This window comes from Bubalus kerabau, chromosome 18, assembly GCF_029407905.1.
Source record: "Bubalus kerabau isolate K-KA32 ecotype Philippines breed swamp buffalo chromosome 18, PCC_UOA_SB_1v2, whole genome shotgun sequence".
In the NCBI taxonomy this organism is placed as follows: Eukaryota; Metazoa; Chordata; class Mammalia; order Artiodactyla; family Bovidae; genus Bubalus; species Bubalus kerabau.
Genome location: NC_073641.1, coordinates 14,664,668 through 14,688,805, shown reverse-complemented (window position 1 = coordinate 14,688,805; position 24,138 = coordinate 14,664,668). Strand labels below are relative to the sequence as shown.

Below are 24,138 nucleotides of genomic sequence, written 5' to 3'. Positions count from 1 at the left end.
GAGCAACTCAGTTTGACGTAATGTTGAATATACAGCCCCAAATCAAATGAATTATGTTTCCTGGTACAGAATACTTTAAAGAGGAAGATAATGCCGTGTTGAAATCAAATTCAGGAGTGTTCAGCTATTTTAAGAAATATGTATTGCGTAGGAATCTTTGGCTGGTTGTAATTTTTTTCACTCACCTGTCTCCCCTATGAGCTTTGGACTCTCGGAAGCCTGTGTCTTTGTGTCCCCCGTCGTCCTAGGTCAGGGCAGGCACACAAGTTGCCCTGGGATCCTCACTTGGACTGATAGCATTGTCTCTGCCCTACATTCGGTCGTGGTACCTGAGACCATAGCGTAACCCATTTACCTCAGAATATTTAACCATGCATTCTCTCTGCCAGAGCGTCTCTGTTCCGGTGGAGCTGCATTCAGTTGATGTAAACGAAATATCAAACAGCTCAGCGAGCACCTACTTTGTGTTAAATGCAGAACCTGTGTCCTGGGTCAGCCTTTTCTCTGCTGCTACAAAAATTCAACCCAGGGAAAGAGACGAGCCCAGGGTCATAAAGCTGCATTTTTGTACTTTATTGGGAAATGTGTGCGTTGAAGACATCCTCCTCTTCTGAGGAAATTTTTAAACAACACCCAGAATTTCCGCAGGGTTAGGAGAGAACATTCCTAACTCCAGGCCCTCCAGACACTGCTTGTGCACCAGCTAATGCCCCTTCATCCTGTGCTTTTCTTTGCTGGTGCCTTTCTCAGAGTTTGAGTGCTTTTTCTGCCCCACAGAAAGTGCCATTTGGACGAATATCACTGGACTCAGAGGAAAAGCGTATGAACACATCTGGGAGAGAATTTACAAGAGGCTGGCTCTTGAGGCATTTCGTAGTGATCACTTATGGGAAATGCTATTGCACATGTCACTTTTCTAGTAAACAAATAGGGAGCCCTAAGTCCCAAATAAACACATAGGAAAGCCTTACGGTCATTCATGACATCAGTACAGATTCACAGCTGTATGGTTATGCTGGACTATTGATCAGCAGCCACCTCACAGTGTCCTTATTTGGGGAATAATCTGCCTTGCAGGAGGGAAGAGAGCTCATTCCATTTTATTGATAAAATCCTTCCTTCAATGCCCTGATTGACATTTTAATGGTAACCTTTTGTTAATACAAGAATGCATGAAAAAGAGAAGTAACCCAGTGTGTTGCTATCCCTATTGACATTTTTATAAAACTAATACATTCACAATATTAAAATGATATAAAAAATGCACTTCTCCTTCTTGTCCTTTTCCCCAAAAGTAACCCATTGATAATTGTTTCTTTTTACTTGTTTCAGAAAAAAAAATTATGTGTATATCTCTATAAATAAAGCAATAAAAATACTATATATACTGTTGAAGCCTTGCTTTTTGATTTATTAATGATATGAAGATCTCTCATATTAGCGCATACAACTCTACTGTGTCCCTTTTCATGGTGGCACGGTATTTCATCACACGGCTACATCATCGTATAAATTACCCGAGCAGTCCCTTGATCAACCCTCAAACAAGTTGAAAAGCCCTCCAGCTCTGACCTATGTGACATCTGCTGTGTGAATGCTTGCCCACAATTCTTTTTAGTTGGAGGATGATTTGTAGTTGTTGGTGAGGTAAGTTTTCGCCCAGCGTTTAATCAGAGTGGCATGGAGTGTATCATGTCATATAGAAGAAATGACTTGGAAGTTTATTTACTATTATTATTGTTTATTTCTACAAACAGTCGTTTTTCTTCCTTGCCTGCAGGCCATTTTGGCAGAGATATGCTCTGTTCCATGAGATCATTCAGGCTAACAGACATTCTGCCATCTTTATGTCCTTCCCAAGATCACCTTGGGTGTTGACACCCAGATGTGCTTAGTCATTCAGTTGTGTCCGACTCATTGCGACCCCACAGACTGTAGCCTGCCAGGCTCCTCTCTCCATGGGGTTCTCTGGGCAGGAATACTAGAGCGGGCTGCCATGCCCTCCAGGGTATCTTCCCAACCCAGGGATCAAAGCCAGGTTTCCTTCATTGCAGGCATGTTCTTTACCATCTGAGCCACCAGGGAAGCCTGCTGACACCCAGACTGTAAATAGTATAAGAGCAGGAATTGTATGGGAAGTGTTCATGGACAAATCTTTTTTAAAAAAACATTTATTTAGCTGCATAGGGTCTTTGTTGCGTCATGCAGGGGCTTTCGTCATAGCAGGTGGACTCTCTAGTTGTGGCGCATGGGCTCAGCAGTTGCAGTACACGGGCTTAGTTGCTCCAGTACATGTGGGATCTTAGTTCCCCAACTGGGGATCAAACCTGCATCCCCTACATTGCAAGGTAGATTCTTAACCCATAGACCACCAGGGAAGTCCCTTCATGGACAGATCTGAAATAATGGCACACATATACACCATCATCCATTGCCTGGAACTTGGTCTTATGGCCACACCCAAGTGCATGAGAGGCTGGGAGATATAGCTTTGTACCCAGGATCAAAAGGAAATAATTTGAACAAGAAAATAGCCCGTTACCTTGCCAAAACCTTCTGAATGGGATGATATACCTAAGCATCAGTTATCACCACAAATGGTGTGTCTGGCTACCTGTCTTCTCCCTTGAAGTTCCTGGTATTGAGTCTTCTTTCGGGCTGAGTTACTTCAGTCGTGTCTGACTCTGTGCGACCCTAAGGACTGGAGTCCTCTAGGCTCCTCCACCCATGGGATTCTCCAGGCAAGAATATTGGAGTGGGTTGTCATGCCCTCCTCCAGGTATTGCGTCCACTGGCCAGTGAATTCAGAAGAGGTGCTTTATTCTCTGCTCTGTAATGCTTTCTGCCATTCACGCTTGAGACCTGCACAGTTCTTTGATGACCATGAATGTAGTATTTCTGGCTGTGTGCCAAGATCTTAATTTTCAGATGTGTAACTGAACTTGAAGAGAAGTAGCAAAATGGGATGGGAAGGTTTTTGCTGAGTCCCCGGAAAGACTTTACTGTGAAAGCAGAAGTTATGGGGATGCTGCTGTTTCTCTGCAGAAGAGCCTTGTGTCCATTCCCTCAGTCCTTAGAGTGTCTTTTCCTGATGAACATCACTGGGAGCTTCTTCAGTGATATTCTGGAACAGAGGAGGACTAAGCAGGGCTTCCCTGGTGGCTCAGCAGCAAAGAATCTGCCTGCAATGCAAGAGCCGCAGGAAACTCGGGTTCTATTCCTGGGTTGGGAAGATCCCCTGGAGAAGAGCATGGCAACCCACTCCAGTATTCTTGCCTGCAGAATCCCATGGACAGAGCAGCCTGGCGGGCTACAGTCGTGGGGTCGCAATGAGTCGGACACGACTGAAGTGACTGAGCACACATGCGTGCAGGTGCAGGACTTGGGCAGAGGTGGCTCACATTGGTTTCTCTCTCCCCCACCCTGGGCTCCTTGTCAGGTGGTCCTTGAATGCTCGGAGAGAGGGGCAGGGATGTTCTGCTGTCCCTTGCCTCTGCTGCTGAGGGTTCCCAGCTCAGCTGCGCCCGAGTCAGTGGTTTATGGCCGCACACAGCTTAATCATATATTTCTCTGTAGCAGCACTTGTTTTTTGATTTTAACGATATCATTTTAGGATAAGAGTGAAAGAAAAAAAAAAAACTATGTTCTTGGTATATGGGTCATGTTTTCAAACCGAAAAATGACTTAAATCACAGACTTCTCTAAACATGTTTGAGCTTTAACTGAAGATGTGATTCAGAAAATGTTCAAAATTGGTGCTTTGTCCTTCTGTACCCCTCTCCTTTGTCATTTTTTCTTGTGTTTATTCAAGTAAGTTGGATGCATGTCAGACCTTGGGGAAAAGCCTCAACATATTTCTGATGTCTTCATAGAACATACAGGACTTTCTGAGTTGGATAACGTTTGTTACCTTAAGCATCTTACTAGTCAGTCATGTCAGGAAAAGATAATCTGGTCAGCATCTTGATTTAGTTACATATTTAGTCCTAGTGGCTTCCCTGGTGACTCAGATGGTAAAGAATCTGCCTGCAAGGCAGGAGACCTGTTTGGTTCCTGGGCTGGAAGATCCCCTGGAGAAGGCAATGGCAACCCACTCTAGTATTCTTGCCTGGAGAGTACCATTGGACAGAGAATCCTGGCGGGCTACCGTCCATAGGGTTGCGAAGAGTCAGACACGACTGAGCCACTTTTTCACTTTGGTCCTACCACAGTAGTTTGTAAAGGAGGCAAATGGTTATGTTAAAAGGAATAGAAAGACCTGTTTTGTTCCTCTCGACTGATGAAGGCATTGCATACTGCTTAAATAATGATGCCTGTCAGGTTTTTGGACATTTTTCTAAGAAAGGAGAAAAGATATTAAAAAGATAGCTGCGAATGCAACAGGGACTGACAGAAAACCTGGTGACTTAGAGATCGATACTGTAATTGTGTACGTGAGCTGTAATTTATCAAAGCTGCTCCAAGTATTTTATGAAGGCGTTTGGGAGTGCTCTAATTTTACAAATGAAGCAATTCACGGACGACTGTAAACCTTTCCAAGTCTAGGTCGGTTTTGAGTCTGGAGTCAGAGAAGTACAAACAGCAGAATAAAGATCAGAGAGGGCCAGCGGGATAATGGTGTGACCCTCTGCACTGGTGTGCCATCAGTAAGCATCTTTATGGCACAGCCAGTGGAGCCGAGCTGACCGTGGAGCCACACTGGACCAGGAAGGATGCCAAGAAACAATCAATAGAAGATGTATTTCTGAAAATTAATATTCTACTGCTGAATTAATCTTATTGATTCAGGGATTCTGAAAGTAGCCACTGAAACAAAAGCATATGACTTTTTTGAGAAGGCCAGAATAACAAGGAAATCCCATTTCCACCACTGAACCCAGAAACCTGGTTCAGCAAACATAAAACTTTCTCTGTTCATCCTCCGGAGGCCTCTGCCTATGTTGGCTTAGAGAGGTGGTTGACTTGTGAAACCATCTGTGAAGCTTCGTTGGCACTGGTTGAATCTTTGTTCCGATTTGTCTTTTGTTTGTTGTTCAATCATGTCCAACTCTCATGAGCTGTAGCCCGTCAGGCTCCTCTGTTTATGGAATTCTCCAAGGAAGACTACTGGAGTGGGTTGCCATTCCCTTCTCCAGGGGATCTTCCCGACCCAGGGATTGAACCCTGGTTTCCTGCATTGAAGACAGATTCTTTACTGTCTGAGCCACCAGGAAAGCTCCCAGAGAAGCTCCCATAGTACCTATATTTAATGATGTTGTTGAGAGAGACAGTAATAGCATGGGGAAACTAAGAGGGAAAATAGAAATGCTTGGAATGTGTGATGCAGGGTCACACCTTTGAAGGAGGGGGTGTGAGGCTGAGGAAGAAAGGGGAATTCTGGGCATTTGGGAATAGAAGCTTCTGGTCCAGCACCTTGGGAGGGCGGTGCTGCTGCAGGTGAATAGCAGTGGTTTGGGGAGCTGCTGGCCTTGACCGCACCTGACTTCCTCCTCATACGCCTCTGTCCTGTCTTCCTGCTTCTTTCATTTTCCTTCTCACATTCCCACTTCTCTTGTGAGTCTATTATTTATAACGTAAAAGGGGTGGTTGGTGATAAGAAGCAGCCTCCCTGGGTCTCAGTTTTCATGTTTCTAAAAGGAACGGTTTAATGTCTCTAAAAGGTGGCTTCCTGCTCTGGAGTGGGATGATTCTGGGCTTCACCTTAGGCTGACCATCCTTATTGAAGCATTTCCTGAAAAATGTTATTGAGAACTCTTTTGCAGTCCTAAGTTTTTAAAGAAGTCTAATTCCTGATAAAATTGTTCTTGGGAAGCCTTGCTCAGTATATAGTTAATGACCACTTCCCACCTTCTTGTGGGGTTTTTCATCTTTCGATTTTATTATCAAGTTGAGAAAAAGAACAATTTTTGTCTGCATTGTATTTTCACAAATATGGATAGCAAGAAACATTAGGGGAATTGTTTACAATTGGTGAATCAAAGTGGAGACTATGAGGAATGTTGTATTCTTTCAACTTTTTTGTAGGCTTGAAAAAATTTCAGAATGAAATATTGGAGGGTAAAAATGGGCAACTGAGACAAATCACATAAAGCAATTTATTAAATGACTCTCCCAAGGGCAATCAAGGGTTAAGTGGCAGGACCTGGAATGGGTTTTAGTGGCTCAGTTGCCATTCTAGTGCTTCCTGGGCCCTATCTCCTCCCTAAGGGAAAGACTGGTAAAGGAAGGAATTTCCTCCAGGCTACTGCTTCTGAAGGAAATGTCTCTGAGTTTGGCAGCATTTGTATTTCTACTTACAAATTACCCAAATGGGCAAAGCAGGCGATAAGGACCTGTCAGCTCTATAAAAGTGCTCAATGAATGGCATTAGATAAATAACTTCACCCATTGAGAAGAAATGGGTGGCTCTAATTCTGAAGCTGGGATTTTCATTACTGACAACTTTAAACAGAAAAGAATTCCATGCAGTACTTGGTAGTGAAGGAAGGGATGTTAGGTGCACATCTGATAGGAGGAGAGACAAAGTCAAAACAGCACAGTCTATTCCTTCACTGTTTTCCTTGGAAGTGTATTGTGACCAGTGGAGTCTCAGAAGATGCTTGCCCTCTTTCTCTAGCTTAGAACAATTCAGGAGAGAAATGTTGAACACACCTCAGGCTCTGCCTAAACCCAGGCTCACATGGCTTAAGAGGAAGTAGAGGTGTCTCCAGGGGCAGCTTTACATGAACAGAAAGTGGTATTTGCCTGGCACTTTCCCCCATCTCATGTATAGCATGCGCTTAATCGCTCAGTCATGTCCAACTCTTTGCAGCCCTGTGGACTGTAGCCCAGGCTCCTCTGTCCATGGAATTTTCCAGGCAAGAAAACTGAGGCGGTTTGCCATTTCTTTCTCTAGGTGCTCTTCCCAACCCAGGGATTGAACCCATGTCTTTTGCTTGGCAGGAGGATCCTTTATCACTGTGCCACCTGGGAAGCCCTTAGTAACACTATGAAATCAAAATATCTGTGTGTGATGGGTGCACACCTCACTGACATGATGGCATTTGTAAAAAGCTGAGTATCACTTCTCTGTGTAGTCGGTGCTAGGAGCTCTGGGTGAATCGTCAGCTTGGGTGGGAGGCAGTCACTTTCATCCTGGTCTCAAGAAAGCATCGTCCTCTCACAGGTCTATCATGACCTCTGGTTGCCTCCCTTGTGCCTGATCGAGCAGGATGAGCAGCCGTGATGATAGGTAAGAAGCCAGCACTTCCGTCAGAGCCTTCAAAACATCATCACCTAGGGCGCCCTTGATGGGACAGACTCTGTGATTTCTGTTAGATCTCCTTCATATGAAACATATATTCACTTCATCTGCATTAACTCAAAGAAAATCAAGAGTTTTAAAAGCTGAAGAAAGGAAATAAGGTGAACTGCACTGATGCTAATGGTGTGTCCAGTAGGTGGCACCTCAGCAAATCTCATCTGTAGCTGATAGAAGTAAACATCTTGAGAGGATTTTTTAAAAAGACACATTCATGTTGCGTGTGAGAGAAAGGTATGCTCTGGGCGCAGGGTGGTTTCATGAAGTCAACTGGGGGGGGCGGGGGAACAATTGGACTTTGTAAAAATAACTCTCTCACTGTAAGAAAACTGTTGGAAGAACTTATAAAAAGCTAGTGTCTGGTTGAAATTAAAATGCTTCATCACATCACATGGAGATTTTTTACAACATTTGGGCTGCAGATTACTGCTATAAGTAAGACAGTGCTGTTAATCTTGATAGCCTTTTGAGCTTTAGAGAATAATATATGATCAATGTTTTGGTATCAGGTTTGTATATTTGAATTATGTTCAGAATATATTGAATACTCGAGCTAGAGAAATTCCTTCCACTAATATTTTAAGGGACATTTTAGTGCATTGTGTTAGGTGTAATTCTTGAAAGAATAGACTTCGCGTTTCTAGAATGCATTGTTAGAAACTTTTAATGCATGTGCAGTTAAACACCACACCAAATCAGCAGCCTCCTGCTAAGAATCTGTTATGGTTTTTATAACATAAAGAAACACAACTTTATAACACAAAGAAAGATGCTTCTTCAGGAACATGCAAAGGAAGCAGCATTTTCACTCCATAAATACAAGTGTCCCCTCTGAAAACTGAGTAGTGAAATTGGTAACTTATTTCTAAAACATGAACTTCAGAAGGCAAGTAAGAATTTTTTTAAAAAATCCTGCTTTCCAGTCAAGTATTAGAATTGCATTGTATATTTTCCCCTAAAGAAGTCTATATCTTTCCTGATGACTTAAGGCATCTCTGTGTAATGTTTTCCAGAATGAAATCAGAGTTAATCTATTTGTATTTTCTGTAGATAAAATGGTCAGATACACACTCCTATTGTGTTTTGTTTTCTTCAGAGGACAGTTAAAGAACACAATTAATAGGCGCCTCACAAATGCCCTCTCTTGTCTGTCTCAGAGGAGAGTGGCGACAGCCATTCAAGGTTGTCAGGTGAGGTAAAACCATCACCCAAGATCGGGCGGCACTGGGGAAACCTCAAGAAGGACAAGATGAAGGATCCTGTTTGCTTTTAATAATTGAGTCATTGTAATGTGTTTAGTAAGACCAAGACAGATAGGACTTACTCAGTTCACTGGGCTTCAATTTTAGAGAAAGATTGTACAAAAATGCCTTGTCTTTCCATGGAAATACTCATCTTTGATGAAGAGATTAGAAGGCATGTTCTTTCACAGCTATGGGAATCAGTCCTTCCTTTCCTTGCTATTTCCCATCACCTCTCTCCCCTTGCCCTTTTCTCAGGCTGAATCATCACTTACCAAGTAGATGGCAGGGAATTAGTGGTAAGTAGTGGAGACCTTCTGACCACTGGGCTCCTGTCATCTTCCCCATCTACTCCACTCAGTAGTTCCACTTCTTTCAGACCAATGGTTACCAAAGCTTGTCTGCACAGTGGAGTCACCTGGGGAAATTCAGAAATTACTCATATTTGCCTCCCACCCCCACTTCCGCCTAAGAATGGGATTTAATTGGTCTGGGCGTAGCTTTAGTCTTTGGAAATTATGAGGGCTCTTTCAGTGATTCTGATGCACAGATCAATCTGGGAACCATCATTTACTTCCTCTTCCCAAACTTCCCCCATTCTCTACCCACCCTTCTGTGTTTGCAGCACCAGCACCTTGAGTACATATTTGTCCTTGAGATTCCGCCAGTCCCCTTGTTGTTTTGTTTTGGGTTTTTTTTTTTCCCCTGTGTTTTGAGATCCCTTGACTATGTTCCAGTGGAACGGAGTCTCTTCCCTCTTTCTATTCTCGGCATCCATCTTAATGCCTAATCCCTAGCAGCTGTTTAGAGATTGGTTTTTGAATCAAGTGCATAAAATTGTGTGTGTGTGTGTGTGTATGTGTATGTATATATGTATATATAGTAATGCAATAATTTAAACAAGTTGATTCATGTATTTCTGACTCAAGGCATTTTTACTGCTCAGGTAGATACTTCTCCTTTACTTGAAGAGCTGAGATATCCTAATCTCCCATCTTTTCTTAAAGCAATGATAAATACATAAAATTAAAAAGGAATATGTTCTCTTGTGTGGTATTAGCCCGTGTCACAAAATCCAGCTTTAGATAAGGGGACAAAAGAAGACTAAGCCAGTGTTCGATGAAACTCAAGGAAATAAGTATAGAGTGTTGTCAGTCTCTAGCAGGAGAATTTCCTACTGCCTTCCTTGCGTAAAGAATATTAATTTATCTAATTGATGATAATCTGGTCAATTTATTGTAGCATTAAAAATGAAAATCAGTTATCATGCCAAAATATTCAGTGATGTGCCTGAGACTTTTAACATTTTATTTTATGTTATTAGGTGATAATGGGGAGTGTAATTGTTAATGTTTGATTCTGGCAAAATACAATTAGTTTCTGTGAAACACATTGTGCATTAATGATGTCATTAAGATTAATGAATATAAATGAATGAACTAGGGATTTCAAATAGAATTGAGTGACTTTCTATCAGTCTGTAAAACTTGAGATAGATTTCCTTGATTTTTTGAGAAGAAAATGCCAGAGCCCCTGCTGCATTTTCATATAGACTGGAGAGAAATTAAATCAGCTACCCAGACAAACCAAAGTTTTAAAATATTTTTTAGGAAGACTGTGGTATACTGATTTCAGTCTGTGAAAGCTATCTCTTAATTTTACCTTAAGAATTATTTTCAAGACCAGTTTTTAGAAACTTCTATGTCCTCTGTGTGTGTGTGTGTATACACACACACTGGTGTTTAAGAAAATCAGGGTAATAAATCATTGTTCATTAAATTAGAGATGACACTGTGGTGGTGTCTATTCCAGATGTTCCCCAACAGACATCTATTACATTTATATTTAAAATATTATTAAGAAACCCAGACAAGTTAAGCATTTTTCTTGAGCAAACAGACGGAGAAAGGAAAAACTGGGAGAGACTACCTGTCAACGTTTTAGATGAGAGTCAAGGACTAAATGTATAATAACATGACCCTAAGAATCATGGTATTTTGAGTGCTATTGCATGACTCTATGTTCTTGTAGTGTAGACAGCAACTCTGCTACTGCAAGACAAAACAAAAACCCAATGTATCTGTGGTCCATGTACTTGTAATTTAAGCCCTGTGTTTGCAGTATCCTCTTACTGAGCCAGATAGGCAGAGGTACTGTGTCATCAGGTGAAGCTTAATGTGTAAGTTCGTCTCCTTGGTCTGACCTTCAGCTAATGCTTCTGTTTCTCCCTCTCTGCTTGTGCTTGTTTGGTTTTCCTTCTTTCTTTTCTTCATTTGTCTATCTATTTTAAAGTTTTGCAGGGCAGCCCTTGCCCTTCAATTGCAATTGAAGCAATTTTGGACCACAAGAGTGGACCACCAAAGTGAAGGAGGGAGGGAGGGCATTTTGGGAAAGTGGCTGCTGTGTGGGTGCTGGGACCCAGCCTGAGAAGCCCGAATGCTTCCGTTGGCTCTGCCTTTTTGCTGTTTCCTTGACCTTGGGCTCTTCTTTTAACCTCATTGCCTCTCTTTCCTCGTGGGTAAATTGGGCCAGTCTCTTCCTTTTCTCCTTTGAAAGAAGCTGATGAGGATTAATGAGGTAGAATCTGGAGCACGTTTTGTGCTTCTCCAAAGAGTACATTTCAGGGAAGCTGGAAGACAGAGTCAATATAGTAGACAAGTGGAACTCACATTGCTTACTGTGGTAGATGACAGAGTCCCAAGGAGTACTTACTCTCCGTCAACTGAAAATGAGTTGTGGGCACAGCCCCATTTTGGCTCACTTCTAAATCGGATGCCATGTTAGTAGAGGATGATGGAAGGAAAGGCAAACCAATTTGAGGAGGAGTGAAATGACAAACAGGATTCAGGATAGATGTCTGACTGCCACCTGGTTGCCTGAAGGAAAGCAACTTGTTTGTTTTCAATCATTGCTATCTGCACCTCTCCTCAGCATTTTGCAGAAGAGTCACCAAAATTGCTTGATTCTATGAACATAATCCAAAAAAGATCAGAATGAGGTTCCCAGCAAAACCTCAGAATTAATCCAACCTGGAGCCTCAAGGTAGAATAAGGTTCCAGATGTGATCACTGGATTTAAAACAGTTTGCTCGAGGCTCTTCAGATCTATGTCGTAATTCATGTGGATGCAAACAGAGACGAAGAAAGACTGGTTACTTCATGCGTGAACTCCCACCCTAATTTTGTTTAGCATGCTGTCTTTGGTCAATCACCTTTTAAATTCCGAGATGACTAAGCTTGGTTTTTCTTCTTAGAAGATTTTCCATAACTTTTCTTCCCTTGAAGTTACTTTTTTGGAGTAGTTTAGATAGGTAACAGTACAGTTAACCTAGAACTTAGCTTCTTGTCATTGTAGGACTAAAAAAGAAAAGTTCAATGCATGTGTAGCCTAAAAGTGCATTTATAATCTCTGATTCAGTATATATAATCTCTGATTCCATTAAACTCAGAATAAAGTTCAAAATTTGAAAATAATCTTCATCTTTTATCTCTAGGTAGATCTCATCACTTTAGGAATAATTTTAGAAATCTCTGTTTCAGAAGCTCATAAAATACTTAGTTGATGCCAGGAATATTATCATGCATATAAACACATTGCGGAGAAGGCAATGGCACCCCACTCCAGTACTCTTGCCTGGAAAATCCCATGGACGGAGGAGCCTGTTAGGCTGCAGTCCATGGAGTCCCTAAGAGTCGGACACGACTGAGCGACTTCGCTTTCACTTTTCACTTTCATGCATTGGAGAAGGAAATGGCAACCCACTCCAGTGTTCTTGCCTGGAGAATCCCAGGGTCGGGGGAGCCTGCTGGGCTGCCGTCTATGGGGTCACACAGAGTCGGACACGACTGAAGAGACTTAGCGTAGCATAAACACATTGACACACCCATGTCTGACGCTCATGCAGTGGATAGGTAGCCTGTGGTGGCAATACAGCCAGTATCACTCCACTCATCTGCTCCTGTCTCCATCTATATATTAATGTGACATATAGGAGTTTGCTAAATATTAGTTTATGGTCCCAGTGTTAGCTGTGTGTCATTTAGAGATGAAGGGACATAATTGGAAAAAAAAAATTGGAGCCATTTCCCATTGTCAGATCTTCATAAATGCCCCTTGATGAAAAAAATGAAGTTGTATTACCCAGTTTTATCAGAAATGCTATATTTTGTTGGATCCGTGTGTTCACAAAGTAGAGAATATTTTCCTGCCGTGATTGATGTTGGGGCATTTATGAGGATAGTCTGCTATATTTCATATGTATATGAGGGTGTCATTGTTAAAATGTTCAAAAGAAAATTATGTATGTGATTTATATTTTATTATTCCCTCCTAGGATGTAATTTTTTCAATACCATGATTCCCGTCATATTGTCAGTGGTGATTTGATGGCTAATATGCCAGAAATAATTAGATTTTAAAAGGTGATGCAGGCGTAAAGAGGATACAGCTTTCCTCATGTGTGTTACATTGTAGAAGTCACCAATTGCACACATTGTAACAGTCTTCAGGGTTACAGGCAGGATGGAAGATGGAGCTATACCTAGGAAGCGTGGGATGCAGCGTATTTCAGAGGCATATGCTTGCCACTGACCCTACCTGCAGTTTTCGCTAAATGAAACGTGTTTTAGAAAGTGCCACTCTGTGGATAAATTCAGACTTATGTGTATCATCAGTCGGAAGATGTGGATCGTGTCTTTTCTTTTGAAAGTGAGAAAATTCCTCCTCTCCCTAGAAGGCCTCAAGCCCTTTTGTTTTAGTCTCCTTGACAGGTTTACTTTTTTTTTTTCCTTTGGGGAGAAAAAGACATACAGTATGAACAGCAGTTTTTCAACTTTTGAGATTAGAACTTTATTTTCCAGTTTTACACGACCATTTTAAAATACAGGGCAAGGTAATTTGTAGTTTCAGTATTTATTCCTGAGCATAATAGCTCCTGGGACTTTGTAGAAGGGAACCTATTTCTGAGTAGCTTTTGGGCATTGATGACCCTGGTGATCTGTATCACTTGTATGTCACTTTAATGTTTCTGAAGATTAGACTAATGCTGCAATATTCTGGTATTGGACATGGGTGAAGATGAGTGGCCACTGTAGCCAAGCATTTAACAGTTAACATGAAGCCCACAGCGTACTTTTCAGCCCCCACGCTTCAGCACATCCCCGGAGTGCGGGCACTGCTTTGTCACTTGGGAGAGTCCCGATGAGCAGGAGCTGCTGGGAACCTAAGCTCCGCCCTCAACCTCTTGCGTGCACTTGGCCAGTCAAAGGAGCCTGAGACCAGGCAGGTAGCTGAGTGGCATGTGAAGCAGATGCTTGATGAGATGCTCATAGCCTGGAGGAGGAAGGGGAGTTTTGAGTCACGGTTGTGGAGTCAGTAGAGGAGGGACCAGGTGCCCAGTGTGAGGGGCACGGACTGCTCCTGCCCGGGGGGCACTGGGACCCAGTTTCCCAGCAGGTGGCCTCCTCCTCTTTGCAGTTCCCACTGCTAAGCCTGTAGTAACATCTTAATTTCACAAACTGAAGCTCAAAAAGTGGAAGGACTTTCCCTGGCTTCCTGGCTGTCTTGGTGGAGCCTGCCCTGGGGCGCTGGCTCTCAGGGCAGGACACTTTCTTCCAAGGATGCTGGGAAGTCATGACTCCCGGAAAACGGAAGGAAAAGTCAGGGTTGGAATTTCCCCTCCCTTTCAGCTTCTCATCACTGCTCAGGAGAGCCTTGCCCTGAGTCATTTCACCGGAAAGGAAAGAGTGATTTACCAAGTGCCTTCGATGGCAGATTCCAGAAAACTGAAGTGTGTCAGTCTGCAGACTGAAGAGCTTGGAAAAGCCCACAAGTTCATGGGAACGTGTAGAATGCTGGCACCCTAAAACTGCAAAGGGAGCCTTGGTTCTGTAGAATTGACTATTTGTAAACAAATATATGTTATATTTAGAACTGTGTACTTTGGGAGCCAGAAGGGTGAAGAGTTGTGAGAGTAGAACCTTTGGAGGCCCAGGTGCATTTGAGAAGGAACAGAGGCCACACCCCAGAACTATTCCCTGGCTGCTTTCTCCCTCCACCCAACTCTTGGCAAGGGGCATCGGTCTCTCTTCAGCCCTAAAGTAGCCGAGTTGTTGTTCAATCACTCAGTCATGTCCGGCTCTTTGCGACCCCATGGACTGCAGCATGCCAGGCTTCCCTGTCCATCACCAACTCCTGGAGTCCACCCAAACTCATGTCCATTGAATCAGTGATGCCATCCAACCATCTCCTCCTCTGTCGTCCTCTTCTCCTTTTGCCTTTAGTCTTTACCAGCATCAGGGTCTTTTCTAACGACTTGTCTCTTCACACCCTCCTCCTTTTGATTCTTAGAGACCTGTGGCCATGAATCTGGGATTCCACAAGCTCTTTCTGGTATGTTCTGACCAGGGATAGCTTAGAATGTGGTAATTTTCACTTTGAAGCTAAAAAATTTGACACCTCTCATGCATTCTTTTCACCTTGAAAACAGGTTTTTCTTCTGTGTTTAAACATTAAGAGTTAGTAGAGTTGTTAGGAACCCAAACTCCAGAGTCAGCCTGTCAGGATTGGTACCCCAGTTCTGCCCTTCCTTAGCTGTGTAATCTTTGGAAAGTTACTTAACCTCTCTGGTCAGTTCCCTTATCTGTATAATGGGGATGATAATACACCTAATTCATAGGGCTGTTGAAAGAATTAGATGAGATGACTTGTATAAAGTACTTCGAGCAGTGATTGTCACATACTGTGTGATCCGTATTTGTTGGCTGTTATTAGAAATAAAACATGGAGGAAAATAAAGTGCTAAAATTAAGAAGGATTATAAATGTCAACACTGAAATGTATATTTTGAGTAAATCTCACAGCTGCATTCATTACTGGTGTTCAGGGCTCTCTTTACCCCTTAAACTGCCAGAGGAATAATAATAATCACAATAATAGATATTTTTTATGCATTGTCATGAATGACCTGTTTCTTATTTGCAACTTTTTATGACCTTTATGTTACCTTTTTAAAATATGATATATGCATTGGCCACTGGCATTTATCTACGAGTAGAAAAAATAATCAATGAATGAATGAAGGAATTTATCCACTGGCTATATTGGATTTCCTCATGAGTGAACAGAGGCTACAAACCCTTGGTCGGTTGTCTCAAAGTAACAAGATGTTGTGGCTAATGCATTTTGTGGGTGTTTGTCTACCTTGCTAAGAAGAAGTAATGGCTACAAACACACACAAAAGCAAACGTTAAGGACAAATCCATCGCAGATTGTGGCGATGGTGCTAGAAATCACATTCTGAGCACACCCAGAACTCTGCTGAGATGAGGAATGCGGACCCTCCTCCCGCAGGCTGGTCTGGAGGGAGAAGCCTCCTACTCCACCAGGAGGTGACCTCACTCACCACCTCCTTGGCTTTTGGGTAGGTGGTCCAGGAGCCAGAGGCTGAGAGCTGCGGGCAGAGAGTGGATTTAGCCCGTGGAGTAGAGTGGGTCAAGTTAGGTTTGGAAACATCCCCCAGCTTTGGTTTTTTAAAAAAATTGCTCAGTGTTCCTCACCAAGGTTTCCTGGTACGAGGTCAGTTGCTGAAGAGTGGGTAAAATCAGAAGCCACATTTACTTTAGAGAAACCTATGTGGATCAGGAGGAGAGAGGTGTACCTTGGTTTTAAATTTGTGAGAAATGCGTGACTGTGTAAATCAGCTGTACCTTGGTTTTAAATTTGTGAGAAATGCGTGACTGTGTAAATCAGCTGACATTGCTGTGGATGTCGGTGATCACAAAATCTCACTGTGAAAATTTATACAACCGAACTCTTCCCACCTCTCCCCGTGATTTTTCTCCCCTGGGATTTGGGCTTGTTTTTGTTTCTGTGAGCCATTTATTGTAACAATGAATAAAATTTAGATTTGGCCCTTATTACAGTATCCACAGATTTTGAGTATTCTATAAAGTAAATTATGCCTATGATAGTGTATACACGAGGTGTACATATACAAATAATTTTTTAAAAAATCAAGTATCTCAAAGCCTCTGGCTTCAGATTATAATTAATGACTGAGCCTACCAAATTTTGTTTGAATACACATGTAAAAGCTTTACACGTTGAGTTTGGTACTTTGTGAACTGACTCATAATAATATGAGCAGGTTCCACGAAGGTATAAAATTGCAGGAAAAATGAGTTTATTAATGGAAATTAGGCTCGCTCCTAATTATTACCTGTGAATAGTGTCATCATTTGAAGTTTTTATTGCATTTTAACACATGGCTTATCTTGATGAGAAAATATATAGCAAAGGGTAAATGTAGCAATTTTCCTTTTACTATTCCCTCTGCTAAGCCATTATTGCTTGATGTTATTTTTCAGCAGCCTTTCATTTTTGTCCTAAATGTTTTTGCCTCTGGCTGGTTTTATTTCTTTAAAATGTACGTGTATCACTTCTCAAAGTGATACATTTTGACAGGTAATCGATATTTTTTCATACTAGATTTGATGGTGCAATGGTCATAATCTTCATCGTAGACTTAGTTAATGGTTGAATACTATCCTGGATTTTTATCTCAGAATATTCCTTTGTTAAGAAACATACTATTCACCTTTAGCCAAAATCCCTTTTTATCAACCCCAGCCGCCAAACAGGTCCAGCTGCCGAGTGCCTACGATGCCCAGAGCGCACTTATCTGAGACACACATCACCTGACTTTTCATCAGTGTGTCCTCGAAATGTCTTCTGATAACGCTTCCAACCATCTTACTCGATTGGTCACAGAAAAGATACTTCTGGGCTCTACATTTTTTTTTTTTTCCCTCCCAAAGTCCTATGATCTCTGCTTGAAGGGGAAAACTCTTTCCCCTTCCTTTTCTTTAGTGGGAACTTGATGTCCTCTATCAGACCCCACTTTCTCTAGAAGGACCAGCGCAAGGAAGATCACAGCTCTCAGATCACAAGCACATATAAGGACACCATGCTCGGCTTTTGCTTTTCCAAGTTCAGCTTCTTGGGTCATGATTTTTTTTTTTTCTTCTAAATTCAGTTAGGACGTTCTTATGCCTCTGTGGGCAGATAACAATGACATCTAAGTTGGTAAATATATTCTGACCGGCTGCCAAGGTACTTTGTCAAAGCCGGCACTTCAAATTCAGGGAGCTGCTTAAGCTCTTCTCTCAGGAGGGTGAATTGAGGGAGAAAGGGCAACAACTGTCATTCCTTTTGTTTTCATTGAACAGAAAGGTCTTCGTTTTGCAGGAAAAGATTAAAGTACAGGTGGGCCTGTCAAGGATGGGAATCTGTTTCCAACCCCTTTGCAGATTCTCCCACAGTCAGCTCACCGATTCCTCCACTCCAGACCCTAGACTTTTTCTTTTCATTTCTTCTCTGTCCTTTTTTTGTTGTTCCTTCAATTCAAATAAAAATGCATAGTATTTTTAAAAAATCTATAGAAAATTGTGCTAGAAGGTTGGAGGTACATTTTGGTTTGAGCAATGACCAGATTGGTGCCTTTTCTTTGCTTTTAGAGATGGCCTTACTCCTCCACCCAAGAGCAAGAGCTAAAAAGTCTCTGGGGTTTGCTTCCTTTAAGTGGTACCCAATGAACATGCCTCAGTGGTAAAACACCCTGACACCCTTCTCCGTGGATGCTTCTGTGAGGGGTGGGTGGGTGGGGGGCAGCGTTTCTTGATAGAGTTTCTGTTTGTATGTCTAGAGATGTCTGCAAAGATGGTTTGAGAACATAAAATGCAATCAATTTTCCTCAGTGGTTAGATTCATAAATCCCTGAGCTATTTTTAATGACATAATCTAATCAATTGATAGCAAGCCTCCGAGTGTGTTGACAGCCAGAAAGAGACAGAGAGCTAGTGTTAATAGCAGGTGTCTGGGTAGGAACCACTTGTCATTTCTTCCCCACCCCCATGCTTAGAAATTGCTAGATACCTGCATTAGGTAGAACCCAGAAATTACTGACTTTTTAAAAGTAACTTATGCATTATGCCTGCCTTCTTGACTATCATTCTTTCAAGAAAAATAGACTATCTAATGGATAAAGTGAAGAAGGAGGTAGTTCTGAGACAAACTATAGGTAGCCCTAGTATTTGCTTCTCAGGACCATACTGTGCTCCCAATTTAAATCTCTTTAGAAAAGAAATCAAGGGGGAATAATTGATTATAGATTGGTAGTATCAGATATTGTTACTCCTGTGCTAGGTCAGTAATGAAAACTTAATATGCATCTCTTCTGTTGCTTTGAATTGAAATAAGATGAGGATGAGCGGAGTAAACAAGCTGAAACAGACTGTGAAATTGCACGTGATGGGTATCTTTTTCTTTTTAGTTGTTTATGGACTAGAAATAGGTTAATATTCCAACTAATGATGGATCTTAGAATTTCTTCTCCCTTTTTACATTTGGGTCTGGTATCAACAGAGAAAGTTGTTATCATGAGGAAGATTAAAATCTGAACTGTATCTTTGGGCTAGGAATGGGCGGTGAGGTATTTATGTAAATAAATTGGCTTTGGCGCTGGGAGGGGTAAGGGTTCCTCCCCTTGTAAGTGGAGAGCCGCCGCCCTGAGCCCTCGGTTTTCAGGTTTTCCGGCTGCCTGTGTGTTCTATTACATTTTTTTTTTTTTTTTCTCCTTTGATGCCATCAGAAAAGATGAGCGGCAGGAAGGTGGTGCTGCTTGGCTGGCCAGCTGTGCCCTAGTTTCTCACCGTCCCAATCAGCAGCTGCTGTTTGCAGAGGTGTCTGTCACCGCTGATTGACTTAGCTACTTTGACCTTATAGTTGCTTCCGAAGGGACTTGACCCGCGACCACTGCCGAAAGCTATTTTCTGGTCGCTTGGAATGCCAGGGCCAGTATTCCGAAGGAGTAGCGAAAGCAGGGCTCCCACGATTTCTTATCTACTAGCAAGAACCTCCTCTCCCTGGGTGGATGCTTTAGGTGTCTAAGCCCACTTGCTGCGCTTTCCCACCGAACTGCAAGCATCCGTGATCCCCGAAGTTGCTGGAGTGAATAACTAAGCGGGACCAGCTGACTCAGGGCTCCAATCAGCTAGAGCGTGATGTAAGTGTTTAGCAGCTGCCGGGCTCTGAATTAGCTTGCCGAAGTAGCGGTAGTACAGCATGGCTAGACTGTTGTGAGAGGCTCAGAGAAAGCGGAGGGGGAAATGGATGAGTCCAGCATTCTAAGACGAAGAGGGCTCCAGGTAGGAGATCCTTGCGTTCTTGACATGTAGCCTTGCCGGTGGCCAGCAGTGGAGGATTTCAAAGTTCCCTTTTCATTCTTTTTCTGGGCATAAATATATGCACAGTTCTTAGTATCCACTTGGCAACGTGATACGTGATACGCTAAGTCTCTCTTTACAGAACTCAGCGACACATCACAGTGTTCAATGAGAAAGGCTCTATTGTCAGAGACAATAGATCGGACTTTTAGTTTGAGACTTTGTTGCTTGTTTGTTTTGTTTTTCCTGCTAGTTGTTCAAGAATAGTTAAATTGTGGCTGGCAGTGACAGCTGATGAGCCGGTTGGGCTTTCTGTCAAGAGTCTGGGAAGTCTGTTGAGGGTAGCAACTCTGTTCAGTTTTGGGAACACAGGACTCAGTTTTGTGTCAGACTCAGCCCTTGCGGCAGCAGCATCTGTCTGGTTGCCTTGCAGATGTGTGCAGCTGTTGAGAGGTTTCTCCTGTCAGTGAGATGAAAGTTTCTACTAGCAGTTCAATCAGAGTTCCCTGTAATTTGTTTATGTTGAGATGAGGAAAGATGTGTATCATACCGCCTTGATTCTTTGTGCCCAAGTTTCTCTAATTAAATTACTTTGACTTTAGGATACAAATGTATTCCAAGTTAAAACTTGGCAGATCAGAAAACTTGGAAAAAACATCTGCTTGGCAGTTTGTAAGTTTCAGGAAGCCAAAATATGAGTATGTTCAAAATTAGTTTGTTAACTCCTTGTGAATTCTTTTTTTCCTGTATATAAGGGGCAGTGTTCTCTGTGAAAGAATCTAATCATTAGCCATTGATAAACTCTCATTCATTATTTTTGAAACTAAAAAAAAAAGCGCTTGGGAAAACCCACTATACCTTACATGTAGAAATGCCTTTCGGTATTCCTTAATGGTCTTTGACTCACGGCCAGTGTAGGTGTCTGTCAATTGCTAATACTAATATTATTCATATTACTCTAATACCATAATAATATTGTAGATAAACTAAAGGATTATTTGTAGGTAAACAAAAGAGGGATTAAAAAAGTTGGGGTTAGATGTCATCTATTGTTCCAGACCTGAGTAAACAGACTGCCTCTAATGATTTTCAGTGTGGTCATTGTTTTGAATGTACAGTGTGGTTAGTCACTGCTGTGGATTTCCTTTTCTTTGTTTTCATCACATCTATAAAGTTCTGGTAATGCACAGCTGTTTGTGTGGGTCCATGTCCTTTTTGGAGTTGCTAGTTAAATATGGAAAGGTTCTTTGTTAAAAAGGTGATAAACTCTATCAAACTCCTAATGGTCAGATTATTAGTATGTTGATGGCAATTCTCCTGAGAGTTTTCTCTCTCCTTTAATTCATTTTAGATCATTCAAACTGTGTTTTTGATAGGAAACTCCTTTTTGTGATTAATTTCTGTAATATAGATTATCACAATTTCAGAGGATATGATTGAGATATATGGTGCTTTTGAGGGTATAGATTTTGTAGAACTTTTCATTTTAGACATTTTTGTGGCTTTTTAAAATAACCAAGCTATTTTCTACCTAAGATTTGCAACAAAACAAAGGAAACATTGCTGGTTAATATAGTACTTAGACTGTTAGATCTTCATGGTACTTAACATCCTTTTACTATGCCTGCCATACTCTACTATATAATAGATAAAGAATGTCTGCTTTCTATTATAAATGAAATAAAACTCTCCACATTGTGAGAAATAGTAATATAAAAGTGCTTAAAAGTTCTGCCGTCTCATAGTTGCAACTTTATTTTGGCTTAAAACAAAGCCTGTTAATCTTTTACTCCCATTATGTCCAGTATTTATTTTGAAAGACATGGCACATATAGGGTAGCTGTTTTAAGAAATTCCAATATTAGGAAACTTCTTACAAATACCAGATGTAAGTATACATTTGTATTACAAAAGATGTCACTGTTGAGTTCTTATGAGCAACGCCACCTAGTGAATTTAGGAATTAAGTTAATTTTCATATACATACTATATGAAACACTTCAACACACAAACGAGGTACACCTGTGGTGAAGCGAGTCTGAAAGCTACTCTTTAGTAGCTTGATTCTGACGGTGTTGCTAGGTGATCTTGAGCAAGTCACAAACCCTCTTGGCGTCTGCTTATTCTTCTGTAAAAGGCATGCTATAACATGAATTTTGAGTGTACTAGACAGGAGATAAGCATAACTGAATTTTTTTTTAAGTCAGAGGCTATGTAATAAATACACTATCATATACTTGGTCCTGAGTAAGTATTATGTTGTTAAAGCAAAGATGACTTCCATTCTTTATAACATTCCACATCATTACTAGTGAGATAACATAATTATATTTTTATTCCATAATTTGTTGTTTGAATCTATTTTTAAGTTAGAAGAATTACCTGTAAGGACAGTTATCACTATTTATAGGGATCATATGACAGAATATATTATCTAATAATAAGAGATGAATAGATGCTTAGTGTTAGATGCTTAGAATTGGAACAGATTCGTTCTTTAAATAACTTAAAGTCTAGTGTCAGAAATCTGGAGTATACGAATATTCTAATTCTCTAAAATTTAAGTTTGCAATAATGCAGAATGTGTTTAGTAGAGAATAATATAGTACATGTTTAGAACCTGTATTTAGAATTTCAGTACCTCTAGCTCTTAAAACACAGGCCTACTAAGGTGTTTTTAAAATTTGGACTCTGAAAAATTGTTTTTCGTCAGAACACATAATTTCTCAAGGCACGACTACTTCATAAAATGGCAACCAAACTTAGTTGTTCATCTTTGGTGACTGCACGTTTCCATCTTTTCTGTGGACTGTATTAATATTTCCAGTACTACTGATAGCACTTCCATCACTGCCTTTGAAATGAGAATGAGAGAAAGAGGCCCCAGTGGCTTCCCTGGTTAGAGTCTGGGAAACTTTTCAGATTGCATCTCCAAACATGGGAAATTCTGACGGATGGATGGGCTTGGGCAGACCTTGGACTTGGGGCAATTTGAATTTCTAGACAGGTCTAATTCGTCAAAGGATAACTGGCTCCTTTCGGTCCTAATATGCCTCAAACACGGGTCATATTTTTAACTGTCAGGGAAATTAATTGTTTCAGTGATTTCTGTTATGTGTTTCCCTTTTATTTGTTTTAATAAAAGTGTCCCTATCCCTAATGTGATAGATCCCAAGGCTGGAGAAAAATGAAGGAGCATCGTTAAAGCAGGGAGGAGGCACTAAGAGGGGGAGGAGTATCCTGGAAAGGCCTCCTGGGAGCCCATTCCTGCCATTCTCTTGTGTTTTGCTTTGCTTGGTAACCTCTTCTGTTGATTTACCCCATCCCCAGTTAAATCTGACCACTTCCGCCCACTGTCACATGTGGCTGAAATATTAAATTTTTTTTTCAAGTATGGTGTGGTTACCAACTAAATGCTTAGACATCTAGATTTGTGTTTAGGTTTTTGTTTCATGTGAAGACTCTGGGTGGTTACAGGAAAGGAGTCTAGTTAGAAGATTTTAATAGAAATACCTATGATAATTATACTTTGGGATAAGTTACTTTTGATATCCATAAGTTCCCGTAAGGCACAGACATGACTTTGGGACAGAAAGAATCAAAACTATAAATGAACTTTTGGTAGTGATGGGTCCCTAATCAGTGAGACCAGTTATGGGCATATCTGAATGGTGTTTCTTATCCACTGAAGCAGTTGAATTTCTCCCTCTGAAATAGAGATAGAATACTATAGTTTTGGTTTCCTGATCCGCAGGGAGTAAGGATGGAGTGCCCTCAAAATCTTATGCCCACTCAAAAGTGGACATAAGTTCTATTTTGTACCCTAAGAATTGTTTTCTTAATTCTTTGCCTTCAAAATCCTGTCCCATCACCCACTGTCCAGACTTGATGTATCTCCTTTGCCTGCCTTATCCTGTCCTCCAATTCTCCCTGCTCATTAGGGGCCGAAGTGAATTATAATTCTTGCCTGAAATTTTCCATAATTACTGTGCTCCATTCTGAATCTTATCATTGTCATTGTTTTATTTATTTGCACACCTAATCCTATTGCATTATTTTAAAATTATCTGCGTCTTATACCGAAACTGCAAACCCATCGAGGACTAATGTCCGGTGACCATGAGTAGCTCTGTAACTTTGGACCAGCTTCTTCGCCCCTCTATGTCCCCATCTGTAAAATGGAGATAATACATGCTTAAAGATCGAAGGTGGTTGTAAATCGTTAGCACAGCATCTGACTTGTGGTACTTATTCAGTTAAACTTAGTTCACTGCCTCTGGGTTGGCACAGAGCCTTGCATAGTGTCATTTTAAATAATTAACTATGGGAGTATCAGGTGGGGCTTAGGCAATAAAAAAGATGGAGAGCATGAATT

At 41.3% G+C, this 24,138-nt stretch overlaps 1 protein-coding gene across 12 annotated transcripts in view; it reads left to right on the top strand.

The window, feature by feature from the left end:
• The window catches only part of MAST4 (microtubule associated serine/threonine kinase family member 4), a 613,695-nt gene that overhangs the window by 223,924 nt on the left and 365,633 nt on the right, over window positions 1-24,138 (top strand). For 2 of the 12 annotated variants that reach the window (XM_055554698.1, XM_055554697.1), the window contains exon 1: window positions 19,652-19,745. The exons of 8 other annotated variants lie outside the window; for them this stretch is intronic. In XM_055554698.1, the coding sequence (XP_055410673.1) occupies window positions 19,707-19,745 (39 nt within the window). In that variant the 5' untranslated portion in view covers window positions 19,652-19,706. Of the gene's footprint in view, window positions 1-19,648; window positions 19,746-24,138 lie in introns of those variants that run through there. 2 more of the 12 variants (XM_055554706.1, XM_055554702.1) reach the window with 2 other exon arrangements.